The following is a 14507-nucleotide window of genomic DNA, read 5'->3' as shown; positions in this document are numbered from 1 at the left end:
AAAGAGCAGGAAAATGTAAAAAAAAAAAAAAAAAAAAAGGCTCGACGTCATCAAAAAAGCAGTGGGGGCCAACCCCGGGGGGGCAGCTGGTGGGACATGGGGGTGCCCCAGCGCCCACGGCAGTGGGGAGGTCTGGCAGCGCAGGGTGGGTGCTCGTGGGGTCGGCCCGTGGAGCCCACCCCGGCTCGGCTTTCCCCGTTTCGGAGCTTTGCTGGATCCCAGGGTTTATTCCTGGGGTGACACCGGTGTTGGCACCCGCCGGCTCCCCCCGTCCCCACCCCACCTCGTTGCCCCGTGGCCACGTCCTGCCCTCAGCCCCGTGGCTTTGCCCCACGGCCACGTCCTTGCCCTGCCCCTACGTCCTTCCCTCGCCTCCCGCTCTCCCCCCATCCCACTCCGTGCCCCATCCCACCCCCTCGCTCCCAGGGGCCCGTGCCACCCCGCTGCCCCGCGCCACTACCCCGAAGCGTTACCTCTTGTTAAAACACATGTATTAAATTAAAAAAAAAAAAAGGAAAAAAACGAAGAAAAAAACCTTCACATTCATCTGTGACACACCCCACTGCTGCCCCACCGTGTCCCCAGCCCGGGGGTGGCATCATGCCGTGCCCACCCCCGTGCCCCCCTCCGGGACACGCAGCCTGTTGTTATCAGCATCGACGTCCCCGTCGAGCTGGAGGCAGCAAGCACGGGAGCCTTCCTCCTCCTCATCGTCCTCCTCCTCGGTGGGGATCCCGGGTGCCGGAGGCTCTCCGGTGCCCCCGTTGAGGGGTACCTTCTCCCGCCGCTGGCACGGGGGGCTGTGGGGTGCCCCGCACCCCCGCACCTTGCTCCTGGCTTTGAGCTGGTCGTGGTAGGCACGGAGTGCCAGGCAGGCGGCGGCGGCCAGCGTCACGGCCAGCAGCACCGTCACCGTGACAAACTGGGGCCAGTAAGACCGGGGGCTGCCCGTTGTCGAGGACCCCCAGGGCAGCCCCTCCTCAGCCAGCCCGTCCGGCGGGGGGGCCGCCCCCCCGGGCTCCTGGAGCTGGTAATGGGCCACGGTCCAGTTGTAGCCGTTCTCGGTGGCCTGGCACTTGTAGGTGCCAGCGGTGCCCCGGTGCACGACGACCACCAGCGTGTTGTCGGGCAGCAGCGCCGTGGCCCCCCGGCCCCCCTGGCCGCCGGGCTGCTGCCAGCCGTAGGTGGCCAGTGCGGAGCGGCGGGGGCACGGCAGGCGGACCACGGCGTTCAGCGGGGCGCTGAGCTCTGCGGGGCACGGAGGGGAGAGTAGGGTGACCACCGTGTGCCACCGCGTGCCCCAGCTTGCCCGCCACCCCCTGTCTCGCTGCACCCCCGCCCCATCCCGCCATGCCCCCGTACTCAACTCTCTGCGACGGGGTCCTCCTGTGCCCCCCTGGCGCGGGGCATGACCATGCTCCTCCCGCGGTGGCACACGGCGGCCGGGCTCCCCGCCTCGATGTCCTGCACCCATGCACTCCTGCGGGCGGGAGAGTGGCATCAGCGTCCCCATCCCCTTCCAATCTTCATCCTCATCCTCCTCCTTCTCCTCAATCTCATCCTCATCCCACTGCCTTCCCGGGCTCACCCGTCCTCGGCGGCCGCGGTGCGGACAGGCTGGCAGGAGCCCTGGAGGCTGTGCCAGGCGCAGTAGGGGTCCCGCGCCAGCACGCACTCGGCGCAGCTCCGGTGCAGGCTGCAGTTGGCCAACGGGACTTGGAGAACACCACCGGAGTAGCCCACGTAGAGGATGCCCTGGGGAGGGAGAGGTGCAGGGCTGAGCCTCCCCCCTGCCCTCCCATGCCAGGCTCGGGGTGGGCTGCTGGTTCCATCCCATCCTCTACCTTCCTCGGGGCCAGCAGGAGGTTCTTCACCGGCTCCGGTGTCCCGAAGAGCTGGACGCTCTCCACGATGTGGGCATCTCCAGGCAGCTCCACCGCTTTGTGCAGGAAACCCTCCGCTGCCGGGACACGGGGGACATCACCGGTGGTTTGGGGGGGCTGAGGGCAGGGGGGGCTCCCTGTGGGTACTCCCACCTAAACCCACCCGTGGCCAAGAACATGACGCGGTAGGTGGCCCCCGAGACGCCACGCGTCTCGTCCACCGCGATGCGCGTGTACGTGACGCCCGTCTTCACCAGCAGCGGCTGCCCCTGGATGGGCATCACCTTCCCGTCCATCAGGAAATGGTCCTTCATGAAGGTGAGGGCTTTGTCAGAGGAGGGACCCACGTAGCACTGCAGGGAGAGAGGAGCCATGCTGGCGTGGGGAAACTGAGGCACGGCAAACTGAGGCACCGGGATGCCTTGGGCCAGCACCAAATGCAAAAGGACCCTCCAATTTTCCACTTGCAACACCACCACCTCACCCCAGCGCGGGGCAGACTGGGACAGAGCAACCCCTCCCCACGGGGACCACCACCGCCACGGGCCACCACCACTCACGCTGCCGGGCCGAGGACTCATGTCGGGGCCACCGTAGACGGTCCAGCGGGAGCTCTCCTTGTTCAGCTCCTTGTACTTGCCCTGGAACGCCTCCTCCAGAGCCTCCCGGCTGTAGGCGCAGACGGCCGCGCTGCCCGCCCTGCCCGCCTGCCTGCGGGGACGGCACGGTGGGCATCAGGACGCGGGTTCCTGGTGCGCCCGCGGCACCGCCGGGCACCGGGACTCACCACTGCGAGGTGAAGACGGCGTAGAAGTGGGCGCCGCGGGGCAGGGCGAAGGCGTGCTGGATGACGTTGAAGGGGAAGCGGCCGGGCTGCGAGCACACCAGCTGCGCCTTCAAGAACGTCGTCCACTTCTTCTGCAGCACCTTGTCCCCCCCGACGTCGCTCTGCGGGAGCCGGGAGGACGCTCAGGAGCCGCGGACCCCCCCGCCGGCGCCGTACCCACGTCCCCGTGCCCACCTTGCAGACGCGGGCCACCCGCGGCACCAGTAGCCGCTCGAAGAAGTCAAACTCCTCGGCCGTCTCCTCGAAGAAGAAGTAGACTTTGTCATCTCCAGGGATGCTGAAGGAGGCCACGAAGGCGGCGTCGGCTGTGGGGCAGGTGGGTGAGGAGCTGGGGCGAGGGTGCTGCTGGCACCCCCTGGCACAAGGACCTGCCAAGGGCCATCTCCCGACTCACCGGAGAGCCACTGGAGGAAGGCGTCTGTCTTGAGCGGGGTGCGGCTGCCCAGCGAGCGCGAGATGATGGGCTCGTTGCCCTGGAAGTTGTTCATGGTGCCAGCGTAGAGCTCGCCGTCTGCTCGGGGCCGGCGTGGGAGTGAGCCGCGGCACGGACACCCCTCCGCCGTCACCCTCCCGGTGCCCACCCGCGGGGAGCCCGTACTCACCCACCAGCAGGGCTGTGTAGGTGTGCTGGGGGTCGAAGGGACACTGGCCCTTCCCATCCAGGAAAGGTTGGCCTCTGCTGCTGGACACCAGCGTGAAGTTCTCCAGGTGCTGCGGGAAAGGGGAGAAAAGTCAGCCCGGGGAGTGAAACCAAACCCCCAAAACGCCAAGAAATAGCTGCGGGCTCCCTCTGGCCACCAGGGATGCTGTGGGGCTCACCGCGTGCTGGGCAAGTGGGGAAACTGAGGCAGGACAAGCTGCCTGGGGTCACTGTGGGGAACTGGGACCCGAAAATCAGGAGTTTACCACCCGCATCCGACCCGGCCGGTGAAAAGCCGCCGGCGGCTTCAGTTAGAAACACCGCGGGCTCCTTCGGCGCGCGAAACACCCCCCTCCTCGGGGGCGGGGGGGCACCCAGCACCCCTCATCCTGGCGGGACGTCCCGGGGTGCGATTAGCTCGACCCCCCCCCCCCCCGCTGGGGGTCCTTGGGCAGTGTTTCGTGGCTCCTCGTGGCAACGCCGCAACACGTCTGGACCCCCCCTGACCCCCCTGGCCCCACACTGGGGCGAGGGGGGGCCACTCACGATGTAGGTGCACGCGGGGCTGAAGGCGTAGGTGCCGCAGACGTAGAGGTGGGTCTGGTTGAGGGCCACGAGGACACGGATGAAGTTGAAGCACTCGGTCTGGGAGGGGGAAGGAGCGGAGGTGGGGGCTGAGCACCCCCGCAGCCCCCCGTGCCCGCCCCCCGGAGCCCCCCAAGGTGCCATCTCACCTCCTCGCTCTTCTTCTTAAAAGCGCACTCGGAGGTTTTCTCGGCCGTGGGTCCCCACGGTACCTGCAGATGATCCACAGCTGCCGAGCTGGGCCACGACCGCTCAGTCCGAGTGGGGAAACTGAGGCACAGCACAGTTCCCCCCCCACACCCCCAGCCTCCCCAAAGCAGCGGCTGCTCACCGAGGCTTTGGCATGGATGCTGCCCGGCGTGCCGACGGCGAGGGCCAGCACCCGGTCGCGTGCCCCCACGTACAGCTCCTCCTCGCTCTCGTGCAGAAGGAAGATGTCGTAGTGGGAGACGTTGTCCTGGCTGAAACGGGTCAGGGTGCGGCGGGGGTCCCCTGGCAGGAGCAAAGGGGGGTGACGGGGGCCACGGGACACACGCGCACGGCCCACCGCCACCACTGCCCACCCCGAGCGGATGCGGCGGCGGCTGCCAGCGCGGCTCATGTCACCTCTCACGTAGGAAACGCGGCGCGGTGCTTCCCCCACCGCCCCCACATCGCCGTCCCCACTTCCCGCCCCGGGTGCCCACCACCCCCCCGTCCCCTCCGGCTCCTGCTGCAGGAGCTGGACGTGCCCGAGCCGCAAACCCCGTGTGTCCCTTCCCCTCGGAGCTTCTCTGCTGGCCAGGAAGGAGCGGAGGGTGCTTTGCCCACCACGCTTTGAGGCCGCGGTCATGGGGCAATGCGCCATTTGGGGGATGCACTGCCCTGGTGCCAGCCTTGGGGGTGGGCTACAAGCCTCCATGGAGCCCTCGAGCAGAGCCAGGGGCCATGGGCTACTTGGTTTCCCCTGTTGGCCACCGAAATGGGAAGAACGAACAGGGAGATTTTGCAATTCTTGCATGACTGCATGGGGAAGGGGAAGTGGCGGCGCAGACAGGGGCCTTGGGAGGGCACAGCCCCGCCAGGGGGGCACAGACCTCTCCCGCGTGCCCAAACCCTGCCAGCTCACAGGACGGCCAAACCTCTCTTTGCCATCTGCCATGCGGCCGGGCACGCGGGCAGGACGCGGTGCCCTCTCCCACCTTTTCCCTCCACCCAAGGCGGCCCTGAGCAGATCCCCAGATGCCAAGTGGGGGCCAAAATCACTCGGGCCCCCTGGGGTGCACCCAGCTCCCACTCCCAAAGGTGTTTAGGTGCCAACCAGCCTCGTTACACCTCCCCCAGCCCCGCAGCCCGTTGCATCCCCCTGCTGCCCCCAGCCCCCAGCCCCAGAGCTGCCATCCCGCTGCCCCTGCGCCGGGCTGAGAGCGGTAACGAGACGGGGGGCCGTGATGGAGATCAGCCCGTGGGGTGCCAATGCTGGGTGCTCAACGGGGGACGGGTGCCCCCCCAAGCCCATGTTGTCCCCCCTGCCCGTCCCCATCCCCTCCGCAGCCCTTTCGCCCTCTCCCCGCGTACTCACCGCTGCGGAAGGCGACGCGGGGCAGGGGTTCGGTGCAGAGCACGGCAGCGGGCATCACCATGGCACAGAGCAGGCGGAGGGCAGCCACGGGCATGGCGGGGGGCAGCAGGGACACACCCCTCGAGGGTCCCGGCACCGTCCCTGCGGGAAGGGCGAGGGTTAGGGCCAGGAGCCGTCCGGGCTGCGTGTCACCGAGCGGAAACGAGAGCGGGGAAGGCAGCACCCAGCGCGGGGGGGTGTGGGGCCCCGGTGCCTCGAGCCGCGTGCAGCCCCTGGATATGGGGGAGGGCTTCCCCCTGCCACCCTGGCACCGGCAGAGATGTCCCCATGCCATGCCGGGCTCCCTGCACCAGGACTGCCGTGGGACAGGGATATTCCTGCCTGTGCCCCCTCAGAGCCCCACAGTGCCCGTCTCCGTCAGGGGTTCCTCCACGTCTCCATCGGTGGCCGGAGGGTCCACAAAATTGGGGAGAGGGACAGGACACCCCTCTCTTGCAGCTCTTTTTGGAGCTTTCTCCAGAAGCGATGGGAGAAGAGCAATGTCTCAAGAACCGTGTGGTCCCTGGGACACCCCGCAGGCGGCCACCATGTCCCTGGGACGTGGCCCCCATGTCCCCAGGACACCTCGCAGGTGGTCATCACATCCCCAGAACACGTCGCAGGTGGCCACCGTGTCCCCAGAACACGTCGCAGGTGGCCACCGTGTCCTTGGAACACCTCGCAGGCGGCCACCGTGTCCCCAGAACACCTTGCAAGTGGCCACTGTGTCCCCAGAACAACACCTAACAGGTGGCCACCATGTCCCCGGGACACCTTGCAGGTGGCCACTGTGTCCCCAGAACAACACCTCACCAGTGGCCACTGTGTCCCCAGGACTCCACGCAAGTGGCCACTGTGTCCCCAGAACACGTTGCAGGTGGCCACCATGTCCCCAGAACACGTCGCAGGTGGCCATCACATCCCCAGAACACATCGCAGGTGGCCACCATGTCCCCAGAACACCTTGCAAGCGGCCACCATGTCCCCAGGACACCTCGCAGGTGGCCACCGTGTCCTTGGAACACCTCGCAAGTGGCCACTGTGTCCCCAGAACAACACCTCACAGGTGGCCACCATGTCCCCAGAACACCTCGTAGGTGGCCACCATCTCCCCAGGACACCTCGCAGGCGGCCACCACATCCCCAGAAAGCGGCGTTACCTCTCCGGCGGGTGAGCACGGAGCTGGCTCACCTCCGACCCTGGAGCATGGGCACCCGGCAGGCACCCGGCCCCAGGGAGCTGTGGCCAGAAGGCCCTCGCGGGCCCATGCCCAGCGCCCGGCCAAGGTCCAGCTGCGCTGCCGGGCTCCCAGCCCGGCTCGTGGGGCTCGTGGCGGGGCTCGCTGTGGCCCAGCCCAGCCCAGCGTGGCTCCGCCGGGGGCCTGCGAGAACCAGAAAGTCCTGCTGGAAGAGGACGAGCCTCAGCAGGTTGAGGCTTCGGGCGGCTGCTCCCGCCTCGCCGGCCTCGCACCCCCAGCGGAAGCGCAGCGGAGCCTGGCGGAGAGAGCCGGGATGGGAGCCGGGGTGCTCCACACCTCCGACTGGGATACCCCAGGGGTGACGTGGGGGGAAACGGGGTGCTGGGATGCCTGGGGTCCCCCCCTGCCTTTGGGGTGACAGCAGAGCAACGCCGTTTCTCCTGCTGACTGTGAGGACCCGCGGTGGGTTTGAGCATCGTGCCCACAAACGGCCCCCCTGGCACTGGGCACCCCTCAATCCCCCCCATCCCCTGCGGCTGAGCGTTGCCCCCCACCAACAGCCCGTAGCCGTCTCCATCCTCCGCCCCGGGCTGCTCTGGCACGGCTGTGGGACACGAACCCCACCAAAGCCAAAGCCCTGAGGTCCCCCTGGCACCGTAGCCACATTCGAGGGACCCCAATATCCCGCTCCGGACAAGGCTCGGAGCATCCTGCCCTCCCAGGGGCTCCTTACCTGCCTCCCCCAGTGCCACCCTCCGGCTGCCGGGACACGGAGCGCCAAGAGGGCAGCGCTGTCCCTGCCACCTTGCCCGGCCAGGACAGAAAGCTCCTTGTAAGCACAGAAACTGGGTTATTCTGCCCCGGATTTCCCACTTGGCAAAGGGTTGGCCGAGAAACGGGGCCGCACGGAGACTCGGACCGGCCGCATTGTTCTGCCCTGGGCTGGAGCCACCGGGGCTGGCGGAGGGGGAGGAGGGATGGGAAAGGGAGTGAAGGCTCCTTGGCGAGGCTGAAGGCTCAGAGGGACCACGGCAGTGCTGGGGAAATCCCGTGGAGCGTTCCCCTGGCACAGACCGGCTCTGACACAGGGTGGGAAGCAGGAGCAGCCTCAGGGATGCTCCAGCAGCATGGGGAGAGCTTCAGAGCTCCGTCCCAGCCCCGTCCCTCCTCCTCTCCGGGTGACCGGGCCGGAGGGGTCCGGGGACACGCAGGGAGGGACGTCGCAGCCTCTCGGCGCAGGATTTGGCCCACGGAAGCGAGTGTCACCGCGGGCCTCAACGCTGCGGGGTGGTTTAGTTTTCCCGGGTGCTTTCGGGTTCACCACGGCCATGGCTCCATGGGAGCCCCCGTCCCACTCTCCAGATTCCCTCCAAGTCAGGGAATTTTTTTTTTTGTTTTTAGAAGCTTATAAGCGTTTTGAAAACACATGGCATAGCACTTCCCAAAAATGCCATTTTCCTAGCGCGGCAGACCAGCTATACGTGACACGAACCCATCTCTGACACGTTTTCCACACCGTTTCCCAATTCTCATTGATTGTTTGGTTTGGCTGGAGCTCACATCTCCCACCACGCCCACACAAATTAACGGATTTCTGCATTATGACTTATTATTCCGTCCTGTGGCCGTTATCCTAGAGGAGAAGATACAACAACACACGAACGGCGGCTCTTCCATCTCTAAGAATCCCAACGCAATTTCCAAGCTGAGGTCCTGCACTGGGAACGCATCGATGCTCAGGAGAGCAGTATTTTAGCTTGAGGTTGGAACCAGAATCCAACCCAAACCATTCCATGGATATTACGCTGCCAACAAACACCCATCCTCCTTGCAAAGGGAGGTTTAACCCCTTCCAGGACAGAGCCAGCCCCGGCCCGCATCAGGCATGACAGCACACGTGGAGCCGGTGGCCACATCGGCACTGGTCTGGCTGCCGAGACTTTCCCCGTGCCTCAGTTTCCCAAGTGGCTGGGAACTGGGGTCTCCCCGCAATGGGGAGGAATGTGGTCCTTCCCTGCCACTTGACCCCAACCCGCTGCCCATGTCCCGCCCCACCAGGAGCATCCCTGAGGCACTGGGAGTGCAGGGCTGGGACCCCCTCCAGACCCCCAGCAGGAGGGGGGGTGGGGGGGAGAGAGAAAGCGAGGGAGGAGGAGGAGGAGGGAAAGGCAGTCAGGATATGGGAGGATGCCGGGGAGGAACCTGGGGGGTGCGGGGGAGAGATTCCAGAGGTGGGGAACGCCAAAGGCGGGATGCGAAGGGTGGGGACAGACGGGAGCTGGTGCGGGAAAGGGACAGGAGGCGGGAAGTGGGGGGTCGGGGGGGGCTGCAGAGGGGGGGGCGGGCGGGAGGAAGAGGGGGGGCGGGCGGGCTGCGGCGGGGGGGTGCGGGGAAGCTCTGCCCGCGCCGGGGCCCGCGGCCCCGTTGTCACCGGGGCGGGCCGAGGGGTTCCCCGAGCGCGTCCCGCCCCCCCCCCCCCCCGCGGCGGCTCCCCCCGGCCCGGCCCGGCGGTACCGACCTGCGGCGGGGGCCGCGCCCGGCCCGGCGGGGGGGCCCGGCGGGGGCGGCGGCTCCGGCTCACGTCGCCATGGCTCCGGCGGCGCGCGCCCCCGCGCGGACCCGTGCACGCGTGCACGAGCGTGTGCACACACGTGTGAGCGTGTGCACACATACGTGAGTGTGTGCACACATATGTGTGAGCGTGTGCACACATACATGAGCGTGTGCACACATACGTGTGAGCGTGTGCACACATGTGTGAGCGTGTGCACACATACACGAGCGTGTGCACACATACGTGTGAGCGTGTGCACACATGTGTGAGCGTGTGCACACATGTGTGAGCGTGTGCACACATACATGAGTGTGTGCACACATGTGTGAGCGTGTGCACACACACGTGAGCGTGTGCACTCATACGTGAGCGTGTGCACACATGTGTGAGTGTGTGCACACATACGTGTGAGCGTGTGCACACATACATGAGCATGTGCACACATACATGTGAGCGTGTGCACACATATGTGTGAGTGTGTGCACACATACGTGTGTGTGCACACATGCACACTCACCCTGCCCCGGCGGGTGCAGACAGACGCCCTGACACTCCTGTGCACCCACACGTGTCCCAGCCGACACTTGTGCCCCCACAGGTACCGCGTGGCCTTTTGCACCCAGTGTTTGCACCGTGTTTCTGCACCCCCGTCTCTATATCCCTGTGTCTGTACTGCACCCCTGCACCTGCATCCCTGAATCTGCACCTGCATCCCTGCCCCCGACTCCTGCACCTGCATCCCTGCACCTCTGAATCTGCATCTGCATCCCTGCACCCCATCCCTGCACCTGCATCCCTGCACCTGCACCCCTGAATCTGCACCTGCATCCCTGAGTCTGCATCCCTGCATCCCATCCCCACACCTGCATCCCTGTATCTGTACTGCATCCCTGCACCTGCATCCCTGCACCTGCATCCCTGAATCTGCACCTGCATCCCTGCACCCCATCCCTGCACGCCATCTCCGCTCGCCACATCCACACCACATCCCTGCTCCCTCCACCTCTACGTTCCTGGCTCAGCATCTCCCATCACCGCTCGCCCATCCCAGATGAGTCATGGAATGGTTTGGGGTGGAAGGGACCTCACAGACCATCCAGTTCCAACCCCCCTGCCATGGGCAGGGACACCCTCCACTACACCAGGTTGCTCCAAGCCCCATCCAGCCTGGCCTGGAACACTGCCAGGGATGGGGCAGCCACAGCTTCCCTGGGCACCCTGTGCCAGTGCCTCACCACCCTCAGCACAAACAATTTATTCCATTTTTCTAATCGAAATCTCCCCTTGTTTAGCTTAAGTCGTGCGGCTCCGGCTGCCCGCACTGCCTGGCTTTGGGGGATCCTAGGAGGGGGTTCGGGGCCCAGCCATGGCACCGTCAGCAGCTGCCAGGATCTGGTCCCGAGCGGATCATGTGTATCCCTGCACTGCCACAGCACCCACTCATGGCTGATAGCACCCCCCCACCTCGAAACTTCCCTTACAGGGAAGCTGAGCCCACCCGATGCCAGCAGATCCCACTTCTCCTCCGGAACCTGCCTTCCTTCCCCTTCCCAGCCGTGTGGGAGCGGGGTGCCCCGAGCCCTGAAACAGGATCCCCCCCCCCCCGCCGCCACGTCCTCCCTCTGCACCCTCCTTCCCTGCACGGCCTGGGGTCAGCCCCTTCGCCCGCACCCACGGCTGTGCGTGGGCACCCAGGGAAGGTGCCAGCCCTGCTGCGTTGCACAAGCAGCGAGTCAGGAACAGGCCCACCCAGGGGCTCCTTTCCACCTCATGCCAGGGGTACCAGCCCTGCCCAGGGCTGGGGTCCCGACCTCAGAGCCCCCCTCGGCTGCTCCCTGCTTTCTGCTGCCCCAGTTCCCACGGGGCTCGGGAGGTCGGGAGCCTTTGTCTGGGAGTCGTAAGGAGCTTGTGCCTCGTGCCTGCCGGCCCGCCGGCACTGGGAGCTCAGCTGGAGCCCACTGCGGGCAGGCAGAGCTGTCCTGGCCCCCTCCCACCCCAAGGGTTGTGCTGTAGTCCCCCCTCCCCCTCCCACTTCCCAATCCCCCCAAGGGTGCCCTGTGGGTGTCCTGCGACGTGCAGCACCTTGGGGTGCAACTTTGAGGGGTGGCAGTGGGCACAAGCTCACAACTTAAACCACCCTTGGGATTAGCAGGGTGGCCTGACCTTAATCCCCCCTGGGCATGCAGGGGCCTGGAGGGGGCCAGCACGGGGCTCCCGCGGTCCCTGGGGCCCCCAGCACCCACTCAGCCATGCCCCAGCTGCTGCCAGATGTTGGGGTCAGCCCTGGTTCTACCCCATCCCAGTGATTGCTCCAAGCCTCCCTTGTGCTGTATTTTTCCCCAAAAAAAAGCTCGGTGGTCTCCAGCACGTGCCCCTTTGGTTTGCCGTGCCCAAACCCCGGTGCTCCCACCCGGCCGTGCACCCCGGGGTGCCTCCACAGAGACCCTGACGCTCGGTGCACGAGCGAGCGAGGCTGCACCACGGCCCCCAGCTCTGGGCTCCCGTTTGCCCCTCACCAGCCTCCCGGGTAGCCCAGCGCCGGGCTCAGCACCGCGGGGCTGCGGGAGGAGCCGCAGGATCCCAACGCTGCCCCGGTGCTTCGGTCCCCACGGGCTTTGCACCGTCCCCGGAGGGCTGTACGTGGTCCCCAGGGGCTGTGCAAGGTCCCCATGGGACCGTGCAGGGACCCCACAGGTCGTGCCAGCCATGGGGCACCGAGGGTGGCGAAGGGGCATGGAGCAATGCCACCAGCTCAGTCCTTCCCTGGTGTCACCCGGTCCTGCCGTGCCAGGATGCCTGGGTCCCATGGGGCGGCGTGGGGGGGACCTACACCATTCCCCCTCGCCTCCCGACCCAGTTCCTCACCGTTGGCTTCCCTCCGCCGTTCGATATCCCGCTATTTTGGGTGCAAACTCATGACTTTTGGGGCCTGGCAGTGCCGGGGCTCAGAGTCAGACGGGGTTCCCACTTCAGAGCCAGACATGGCACAGAGGGGATGTTCTGCAGCTCCTTGGCATCGCCAGCTCTGCAGGGTACCATGAATTGTGGCATTGCGGCATTGTGGCATTGTGGCATCATGGCACTGGCATCCCTGAGCTTGCAGGGACAGGGGGCAAAGGGGGCACAGGGGCGAGGTGGCACCAGAGCCAGCATGTCCCCTGCCACTCTGCTAGCACCCACCTCTGTAGGGGGTTACAGAGGGGAGGTGGGTAGCTCGCTGGCCCCCCTACAAGTCAGCCCAAACCTGGAAGGTGGCAGTGATGCCCTAAAGAGCCCGTGGCACTCCCTGCCCTTGCAAGGCTCAGCCCTGCTTGAACCCGAGTCTGGCGTGATGTGACCCTGTATAGCTGGGGGGACCCAGACATACAAGCACTGGGGTGGGGGGTACTCAAGACGGGCACCCCGGGCACCTACCTGACCGTGCCAGCGCCCCGGCCGCCCGCTCGTGCTCCCTCACATCGCGGCTCCCCGGTGCTGTGCCTGGTAAAGCAGATTATGCACCGGCTTTATGGCGCTCTCCTTCTCCCCGGCATCTCCTCCCGCCTCGCTCCAGTGCCTGGCACAGCCCCGGGCTGGGGGGGCACAGGGGTGTCCCCTTGGCAGGGCGCCGGAGCCAGCCCCATGGTAGGAGCAAACCCACACTCGGGGCTCACTCAGGTTCTGCACCCCCCCACCCCACCCCACCCCATCCAGGGGAACGTCTGCTCCCCGAAACCCTGGGGGGGGAGGGAAATCTCGCAGCCCCCTCCCCAAATTCCATCCTCCCCCCCCCCAGCTCCTCTTGGCATCAGTGCCGGGTCCAGCAGCCTGCAAGGACCCCCGGCTGCCCCCGCTCTCAGCACCCCCCACCCCAGACACCCCACTGGGTGAATCAGGGTGCCCGGGACCACCCTGCTCTCCCCTGACCCATGGTGGGGTGCTGAGCCCCAGCTCTGGGGGGCTAGAAGACAATCTCCCCCCATGCCAAAAGCAAGCGCTGGGGTGGGGTACAGCAAATTCGAGCCCTCCCCCTCCCCAAATTCCCCCCCCAGGACAGCAATGACAAGAGCAGCCGGGGTAGGAAGGGTTCAGCTGTATTGATCGTGGAAGGAAATACAGGCAGTAGGTAATACAGAAGCTCGGCAAGCACGGATACACACGCCGTCACGCCAGATCCCGCCGGACCGCGGGGTGCTGCGGGCATTCCCCATCCAGGCAAAAAGCCGAAATCTCCATCGACAGCTGGATGGAGCCTTGCAGAGAGGGGAGCTGCCCGTGCCGGCCCCCGAAATCCCCCTGCCTCAAACAAAAAGCCTTTCTCGGTGCCCTGCTGGGCAAACCAGCCCTGTCCTGGACTAAGCATCCTCGGCCTCATCCTGCCCTGGAACGGGCTCCTGAGCTTCCGCCGTTGGAGAAGAGCCCAAAAAACCACAGCCGAGAAAACCAGGGGGGAACCCCACTGGCTGCAGCAATCCCCCAAAAAGCGGGGTCCGAGGGGGTCCCGGTGGGTCCGAGCCCACAGGAAGGAGCTCCGTCACCCCACGCGCCAAATCCATCGGTCCCGGGGCGCAGCTCCGGTGGGTTTGCGCTTCCCCGACTCCATCCACCCCCGATGCCGGGTCTACCCCGCTCCGGGGCTAAGGCACAACGTGGCTGCATTAAAAAAATAAAGAAAACCCAAAGGGCAAAGAGGCGCCTCGGATGAGCAATACAGTACGTGGGGCGACGGGAGCGCGCGGGCGCGGGCGCGGGAGGGAGGGCAGTGCCCGCGCGGGCACGGAGAGACGGTGGGGCATCGCCGGTGCGCTGCCGGGAGCTCCCTCGTGCCAGGACTGCGGGGAAATAAAAACTGTGAAAAAAAAAAGGGGAGAAAAAAAAGGGAAAAAAAGAGGGGGAAAAAAAAGGGGAAACAAAAAAGGGGAAAAAAAGTGGGGGAAAAAAAGGGGAAGAAAAGGGGAAACAAAAAAGGGGAAAAAAGGAAAAAAGAAAAAGGAAAAAAGAAAAAATGAAAAAAGGAAAAAAGAAAAAACAAAAGAAGGAAAAAAGAAAAAAGAAAAAAGGAAAAAAGAAAAAAGAAAAGAAAAAAGAAAAAAGAAACAGAAAAAGAAAAAGAAAAAAGGAAAAGAAAAAGGAAAAACAAAAAAGAAAAAGGAAACAAGAAAAAAAGAAAAAATGAAAAAAGAAAAAAGAAAAAAAGTGGAAAAAATGGAGGAAAAAAAG

The 14507-nt window shown here is 65.3% G+C and overlaps 1 protein-coding gene across 1 annotated transcript; it reads right to left on the bottom strand.

The window, feature by feature from the left end:
• Nucleotides 1-598: 598 nt before the first annotated feature.
• On the bottom strand, nucleotides 599-5610 carry SEMA4A (semaphorin 4A). The gene is made up of 14 exons (XM_086628274.1): nucleotides 5517-5610; nucleotides 4287-4447; nucleotides 4105-4167; nucleotides 3917-4015; nucleotides 3333-3441; nucleotides 3125-3241; nucleotides 2905-3035; nucleotides 2671-2831; nucleotides 2444-2594; nucleotides 2047-2236; nucleotides 1845-1960; nucleotides 1589-1755; nucleotides 1368-1480; nucleotides 599-1248 (listed from the first exon to the last, which is right to left on the bottom strand). The coding sequence occupies exons 1-14, from the start codon at nucleotides 5608-5610 to the stop codon at nucleotides 599-601; spliced, it is 2322 nt and encodes a 773-aa protein (XP_086484400.1).
• Nucleotides 5611-14507: the final 8897 nt, after the last annotated feature.

This window comes from Tauraco erythrolophus, chromosome 30 (assembly GCF_009769465.1).
Source record: "Tauraco erythrolophus isolate bTauEry1 chromosome 30, bTauEry1.pri, whole genome shotgun sequence".
Classification (NCBI taxonomy): Eukaryota; Metazoa; Chordata; class Aves; order Musophagiformes; family Musophagidae; genus Tauraco; species Tauraco erythrolophus.
Note: the sequence above shows the minus strand (reverse complement) of the source record. Positions and strands in the feature narration are given on the sequence as shown.